Source organism: Carassius gibelio, chromosome B14 (assembly GCF_023724105.1).
Source record: "Carassius gibelio isolate Cgi1373 ecotype wild population from Czech Republic chromosome B14, carGib1.2-hapl.c, whole genome shotgun sequence".
Classification (NCBI taxonomy): Eukaryota; Metazoa; Chordata; class Actinopteri; order Cypriniformes; family Cyprinidae; genus Carassius; species Carassius gibelio.
In genome coordinates, this window is record NC_068409.1 from 4306989 (window position 1) to 4315429 (window position 8441).

An 8441-nucleotide genomic window follows, 5' to 3' on the forward strand; every position below is an offset into this window, starting at 1 on the left:
TCAAGTCACCTTTATTTATATAGCGCTTTACACAAAACAGATTGTGTCAGAGCAACTGAACAACATTAATTAGGAAAACAGTGTGTCAATAATGCAAAATTGTCCTCTGACCAGACGAAACGAGTAGTTCAATTCCAGGCTGCAGCAAAGTCAGAAGAATTATCTGTTTACTGTGGTCTTGTCCTGGTGGTCCTCTGAGACAAGGTCTTTACAGGGGATCTGTATCTGGGGCTCTAGTTGTCCTGGTCTCCGCTGTCAGGGCAGTAGAGGTCCTTTCTAGGTGCTGATCCACCATCTGGTCTGGATACGTACTGGATCCGGGTGACTGCAGTGACCCTCTGATCTGGATTCAGACTGGATCTGGTGGCTACGGTGACCTAGGAATAAGAGAGAAACAGACAAATATTAGCGTAGATGCCATTCTCCTAAAAATTGTAGCAAGGGTGTTATGAGAAGAGTTTCTCTGGTTCCGGTTTACCTAATTAATGCAGCCTAAAAAATCTTTTAATTGACTGGAATATTAAAAGCATATTAGTATGTTATGTGTATGCCAGGTTATAGAGATGTGTCTTTAATCTAGATTTAAACTGCAAGAGTGTGTCTGCCTCCCGAAAAATGTTAGGTAGGTTATTCCAAAGGTTAGGCGCCAAATAGGAAAAGGATCTGCCGCCCGCAGTTGATTTTAATATTCTAGGTATTATCAAGTTGCCAGAGTTTTGAGAACGTAGCGGACGTAGAGGATTATAATGTAACAAGAGCTTGTTCAAATACTGAGGTGCTAAACCATTCAGGGCTTTATAAGTAATAAGTAAGCTTGTAAGCTAATATGGTCATACTTCCTGGTTCTAGTAAGAACTCTAGCTGTTTCATTTTAGACTAGCTGGAGTTTGTTTATTAAGCATGCAGGACAACCACCCAATAAAGCATTACAATAATCTAACCTTGAGGTCATAAACGCATGAATTAACATTTCTGCATTCGACATTGAGAGCATAGGTCAGAATTTAGATATAAATTTTTGAGATGCAAAAATGCAGTTTTACAAATGCTAGAAACGTGGCTTTCTAAGGAAAGATTGCTATCAAATAGCACACCTAGGTGTGTGTAGACTTGGGGGTCTGTGAATTGGACAATTGTCACAACATGCAAATTATTGTGCATAATATGATTAAATTGACTAAATCATTCAGTGGCCTACTGGGAGATTTTTTTCTAATTACAGTAATTCCCCATTCAGCTAGCAAAACAGCCTGGCTGACTCAACAGCCAATCGTGTGTTTTCATGGATAGACAAATTGTGCTTTCATGGATAAACATATCTGAGTCTACATTTGCAACATAATCAAGGTGCAAGTGCAAGGTTTTGCAATGTAAAATGTACTTTATTTAATCAGCTTGTTAAAATTAGTATGACAGTCTGCACAAATTTAGGCTACAAAATTGAGAAACACTCATGGGAAAGCCTATTATAATGGCTATTATTTGGCCCCTCAATAGATCAGATTAAAAGTTGAATGTCATGGCCCATGAAGCCTCTTTGCAGGGGCTTATATCGTCACTCCCATGGGTCCGGTCTTGATAGAATAATCATGTTCATCTTTACAGCTGATTGTTTTACCCATTTTTGTGCAACTTTTAGTTTCTTGCTTATGATTGCAGTAATTGCAAAGAACTGACCTTTTTCAAGTTGCACCTCTAAACCAAACAAAAGAAAATGCAATTGTGTCACACTTATGTGGCGCTTTTTCATCTGAACTATTATTAACGATTAACAATTATCGGCCAATTAACAATTAAAAATCGCTTCTATGTGTTTCTGTTTCGTCATCAAATTAAAAAGATTCACTGTTAACCACTCCAAGACATCGCCGCTTTCAAGTGGCCCATTTTCTCATTAATTTCTCTGGAAACAATGATTTTCGTAACCTCAACCGAGCGCGGGAGATGGGAGGGAGAAAGTGGGGGAAAATAAGCCTATTTAGTGCGTTTCCAGTCCAGTGCCACCACGTTGGGTGTGAGTTGACAGCTGTGTATATCAGAGGCCACATCATCGCTCACTCTCCTCTGGTGCTTCTCATACTCAGACGGAGATAATAGGCTATTAGAGGCATGGGATTAATTTGTAGCCAATTACCACTCACAGTGGAATATTAATGCATAAATAAGCCACGGCTTTAAGTTTTGGAGATGGTCAGAGCTGTGTAGAGGGGAGGGTATCCAGCTGGGCGCGCGCGAGCGTGTGTGTATGTGACATAAACGACGGGGTGTCCCAAGGAGACGGTTCAAACCCAAAAAAGGACCTGAGCAGGGGGACATCAGCATCACCATCTAAAGACCGGCTGGATCAACTCCTGACCAAAATCATCTTAAGTAGCAGTCTGAACTTATTTGTCTATGTATTTTCACCAGCATGTGTACTGTTGAATAAAGAACGGCAAAAGAGAACAGAAGTCAGACGGCTGTGCTGCCCTCTGGAGAGCTATGAACCGGGATAAAGTGCAGGTTGGCGACTCCATCGTACCTGCCGCTGCCGGCGTGATCGTGGTCGCTCCGCAGGACGGCATGGACGACAAGCGCCTCGCTGCCGGAGAACTGCCCGTGTTTAACTGCGCCGGAGGGAGAGATGCTTTACCGGCGGAGAGCCAAGAAACCTCACCGAGACACGAGCCTTCACCCGCGGGCGCGCCTCCTACCGTACACCGGACAACCTCGTTCTCGGTTCTGGACATTTTGGACCCCAATAAATTTACTAGTAAGAGGCAAACACCTAATAGGACAGGTTGTGATTTCACGTTTGGTACAGAAAACAGAAGCGATGACTCAAATCATACGATCGAGCACAAGTCTTATCAAGAGGACTACGACTGTAAAAAAACATCAGGTATTTTAAGTAAGTTACCATTGTTTAAAATGACATGCGCGAAAGTACAAATAATATGGACAAAATTTTTTTTTTCAACATCAGCATTGTAGCATATACATTCTAATTAGGCTATATAATTGAAATGTGTTGGAGAATTTTTTAATTCAATTAAACATCTTAATGCAAAATGTTACATTGATGTAGAAGGGTAAAAAGTTAAAAAGAGTAAAAATGTGCTGTGAATGGTCACTGTTTTGGAAAAAAGTTTTTCACGATTATAATTAACTTTTCACTTAAAATGATACCGTGGTGTATCAAATGAATTAATAAAAATACGAATTATCAATGTAGTCTCGTAATTATTTAGGTGATGAAAATTAATTTATAATAATAACATGTTTCAAATAGTTTTTACGACATGTAATTGAAGGACACTGCTTGAATGCCCATATTCAAACCAGTTTTGTTGTCTAGGGTGCCTATTTTTGTATAGAAAAAATAATTGCTTTATTGTTAGCAAATGGAACTAGACCTTAAACCTCATTTTCTGAACCTAGAAAAGCCATAAAGATGGATTTTAACTGAAGTTCATTTACAGAAGGAATTGTCTCCTTTTTTTAATCATTTAAATACTTGTAAATAAACATGTTAAGTCTTATAATTGAGTGGCTGTGGACTGAAATGGGGAATTCTTAGGATTGTTATTAGATATTACTTTTACAGTTACTCTTGAGACAGCTAGAAACTAATTTTTTAAATGTAGTATGTCACTTGCCATTTTTACTTGTCAAGGGAATATACTGAAACTAAGTTTCAGATAATTATTAAGTTTAAGAATTATTTTGGAGCATTATACTCGAGCTGTCCGAATTTTTTTTTTTTTTTTTTTTTTTGAGATCCATGATCAATATCTCCTTTAAGTATAATAGGGTTTAATCTTGTAATTATCCGAATTTTGGTCCTATAATTTACATGTTGAGAAAGATTTTGCAAGCTGCCTGAAAGCGATATACTAATTTCTATAATAGGATATCGACCAGTCTGGAACAGATTCTCCACATTATCAGCCTCTTTACGCAGCAAGTTGAGTTAAATTAAACGCAATCAAATGCGTTTAATTGCTTTTCTTCTTCTTCTTCTTCTTCTTCTTCTTCTTCTTCTTCTTCTTCTTCTTCTTCTTCTTCTTCTTCTTTTTCTTTTTCTTCTTTTCTTCAAATATATTAATGCTTTGTATCGTTTCTAAATGGTGAAAACAGAAAGCACGGTTTTCGTGGGATCATCTTATCTTCTGTGCCTGCATTTGCAAGGACACATATGTGTCAACCTCTATGATTGATTGGAGGCAACGCGCGAAAGCAATTTTCAATAAACAGTAATTGTAGGCTGCAATAATTTGATAAGGTTTGTGCTGTTTTTAACAGCCGCTTTAAATGGATGAGTAAATTGAGAGTTATCGATTAGTCGACCGTGCTGTGATTTAAGATGTCAAGACGAATTGACACACCAAAAGAAGTGCTATCTACTCTGTCCCCACTTAATATAAAGAAGACAGTTCAAGTAGAAAACAATTTCTATATTACTCAATCAAAATCACATTACAAGAGATGTTATATAGTTCAATTTGAAAATCAAGGATTTTATTTAGAAAAAAAAAATAAAAATAGGAAAATAGATAAGAACATTTTAGGAAATGTAGAGTAAGAAACGACTGAATGTACTACCCCCGTTGGCGCTATCAAATTCATATCAGCGTGTGTTAAACTCGGTAAATTCACCTGTGCATTCAGGTCATTGGTGTAAAGCTGACTTTTAATAACAGTGTTTTGTGTTACCACAGAAGACGGATTTGTGTTCCGGTCAGATGAATGTGAGGCTGATTTTACCCGAGGGAATCAGTCGGACATCGAGCTGCAGGAGGATCTGTGCAGCGAGGAGAGCAGCGCCCTGCTAGGAAACAACGACGCCGAGTTTGGGCAGCACGAGGACGACGACTCACTAAACAAAAGTCCAGAAGGACAGCAGACTCAACAGTCCTCATCAAACGGACAGAGTCACCCGGTGAAGCCCAAGCGTAAGCGCTCCGGCTCGGACTCGAAGTCTGGAAAACCCAGAAGGGCCCGGACTGCGTTCACGTACGAGCAGTTGGTGGCTCTGGAGAACAAATTTAAGTCGACGCGATACCTGTCCGTGTGCGAACGCCTCAACCTGGCGCTGTCTTTGAGCTTGACGGAGACTCAGGTGAAAATATGGTTTCAGAACCGTCGGACAAAGTGGAAGAAACAGAACCCAGGCGCGGACACGAGCGCACCGACAAGCGGGAGCGGAGGTGGACCGAGCAACGGACTGAGCGGCCTGAGTCCTCTGAGCCCGTCTCCTCCTATGAACGGTCATCTGTCCATGCACACCAGCTATCCGGGTCACACGCCAGGAGGACTCGTATGCACCACTCAGTTACCCTTTCTGCCGGGTCACGCGGTACTGTCACCCTTCATGCTCGGCTCTCAGACTTATGGAGCTCCCACATTTTACGCACCACACTTATAAGAAGAAATCTTTAGGAGGTGCCCTGCATCGGAAGAAACAAAACGTCCGGTCAACTCTGCACAGGAACATTTTTAACATGAAGCACTATGCTGTCACACACTTGCAAAGACATTTGATAGGTCTTAAAAACCGAGATATAGCAACCATTCTGCACTGTGGCAAACCCAGAATTAGAAATAATTTTCGGCATTACATGCTAATAATTAAATCTAATTTAAATTTGCTTCGTTTTGATCAACTGTGAATATTTCTGAAGGTCAAACTGTATATATTTAGTTATGAAATGTGTTTAGACATTAACTTTGATAGCAAATGTAGTAGGGAATTAAACGATTATGTACTGAAACAAAGAAAAATCGTGTAAACATAAGCCTAATGAAAAGTTTTTTTTTTTTTTTTTTTTTTTTTTTTTTTTTTACTGTGGGCCATATTATTTAATTCTGACGTTGCATAGACTATGCTATTATTTAATTGTTTGTCTCCCAATTAAATGGTTGAAATAAAATGGCAGATGACAGATAAGTTGTCAAACATTTCGTTGTCATAAGCCTGGCTTTATGAACTAAATTTAAAACCAAGTTTTACATGATCTTGCACTATATGCTAATCCATGATTTGAAATTGAATTTTCTAAACTGAGAAACCGCTTAAAACGCTGGGATTAATTGCGGTCAATTTCGTTCAATGAAGAGCGAACAGGTGTTCTATTGGTAATCGTTTACCTTACATTTCACGTCGTTTTTACGAATATATAAAGTTTTTCCCCTTTGAAAACCTTATGTTTAATGACTCAGGCCAAAATAGTTTATTGTTGAGTTGATTTACTTGAACATTAGCCTACCTATTTACCTATATCTACGAATTTATCATGTAGAAAATATTATAATTTTACATTTATAAATATTTAAAATAATATATGTTCCTTTTAAATTTACTTATTGTTTTGATAGTTGCTTAAATATCAATAACGTAGCCTAAATGTTAGCTGATAACTACAGAAATGCAGTTGAAAAGAGGCTATTAGAATACTTCTATTGCAATTTACAGTTTTGTTTGTTAAAAATATTTTTGTCTATTATTGTTAGATTTCAGCTTGATACTGAAAGAAAAACTGTGACGTCTAAAACAGGACTCTGTTGTTTCTGAAATTTGCGTACTTTAAGTAACCTATAAATATTAGAATAAGTAATATTAAGGAATCCAACGCCTTAAAACGAATTATAGTTTCAGCCTTGCTTGTGCAATTGTTTTTGATGCATGCTTTGTACACTGCTTAAATTTCGAATGGCGTAAACATTACATTAAACCTATAATAAGCAAAGTTTTATTTTACGCAAAATTCAACGGGATAATGTTAGTGATTGTTTCATAAAATGGTGTTTTAAAACAATTTAAGATATATTATAAAATATATTTTAAAACAATTGCTAAATTCGTTTCCTGCACGCCAACGTATAACTTGTTTCGTGTCCAGACAAATGCACAATGAAATGGGTGCAAAAGCATTTCACGTTAACTATGTATTGTTATCATTATTATTACAATTAGAATGCATAAAATATTTTAGATTTTTTTTTCTCCACATTTTGCAAGTAAATAAAATATTTACGTATGGGGGAAATTATAATCCTTACCTTGAACACGTATGAAAAGACGGACATGACGATCTTAATTATTTTTGTCCGATTAACATATTTTTCGTCATCCGTTGAAAATCGTAATACTTATTTACAGATTTATGGAAGTAGGTTTCTTTATTCGTACGTATATATATATATATATATATATATATATATATATATATATATATATATATATATATATATATATATATATATATATATATGGTGGAATAAGACCAAACAAGCTACACCAATGTCAGTTAACTCTAATTCTGTACAACCGAAATCACTTTCTCAGTTAGCAGCTTTAAGCTGGTTCAAAAGCATTGCTTACTTTTTAGCAATGCTATAGTTTTCTGCAGTATACAGTCTAGTTAACTAAGCTAGCCTCATTTAACATGTTAAGCCATTCTTCATCTGCTGTAATGAAAATGAAGAACTGTTTTTGATATAATTGCTACAAACAAATTATATTAATAAACTGTGTACTGTTTCAGCGGATCTAATCGATTAAGGTAAACTGCAAGTCAGTCGTGAGACTATGTTACTTAAAGAACATGCAAACATTAATAAATACAATTTTATGTAAAAGTGGAAATGAAAAAAAATAAAAAAAATAAATCCTGCCTTGCCTATGCCTTCATATGTTGCTGTGGTGGTGCGTTTTTATTCTTCGCAAAAAAAAAAAAAAAAAAAAACTTAAATGAATAAAGACAATGTCATGTTTTAAATCAGTAGAAATGTACTCTATATTAACATTCACATAGGCTACGACTTACTCTGACAACATATTTCTTTTGTGATCTTTTCTGGATCACAAATAGTCCTACTACAATGTAGCAAAGACAAAAGTTGGGAAAACACAATGTTGAAAATACAACATTGATTAAAATTCCATTTTAAATTAAGATTTAAAATGGCATAGCCTAACTTTAAACCTTTTTTATTTTTTTTTTATTTTATTTTTTTGTATTAGTTATATAGCACCCAGGAAAAAAAAAAAAAAGAATTATTCAGGCATTGCAAATGGCCATCCAAAGATGATATAGTTCATTTGAAGAACAGTATGAACAATGCGCTTTTGTTCTGCATAAAGATCCAAACTGGCATGTGGCAGTACCTGTAATTCAATGCATTGCATAGTTAAATTGATTAGAAAATTTATTGTGTTTTCTCTAGTCCATCTTGTTCTTGACCTCCATAACTCGACTCATGGACCTCCTATGAGGAAAAATGTGGTTGAGATTCAAAAGATTTATTTACCCATCACTTGTAAAATGTGTTCACAAGTATTCAATAACAATATATTTGACTTCAGTTATCTCCCAATATAGCAAAAAGCATCATGCCGATTTAGTGATTTTCTACTTAATTTTGAGCATCTACCATTACTTACTTATTAAAGACTTTCT

General features: G+C 36.2%; 1 protein-coding gene across 1 annotated transcript; it reads left to right on the forward strand.

The window, feature by feature from the left end:
- The first annotated feature begins 1376 nt into the window (after positions 1–1376).
- On the forward strand, positions 1377–6846 carry nkx1.2lb (NK1 transcription factor related 2-like,b). The gene is made up of 2 exons (XM_052573782.1): positions 1377–2881; positions 4701–6846. Exons 1-2 carry the CDS (start codon positions 2482–2484, stop codon positions 5405–5407), a joined length of 1107 nt encoding a protein of 368 aa, XP_052429742.1. The 5' UTR covers positions 1377–2481; the 3' UTR covers positions 5408–6846.
- The last annotated feature ends 1595 nt before the right edge of the window (positions 6847–8441 follow it).

Excerpts from the sequence above, each read along its gene's own strand:
- nkx1.2lb (XM_052573782.1), top strand. The coding sequence starts at position 2,482 with ATGAACCGGGATAAAGTGCAGGTTGGCGACTCCATCGTACCTGCCGCT. Across the intron at positions 2,882-4,700 it reads CGACTGTAAAAAAACATCAG|AAGACGGATTTGTGTTCCGG; the intron begins GTATTTTAAGTA and ends GTGTTACCACAG.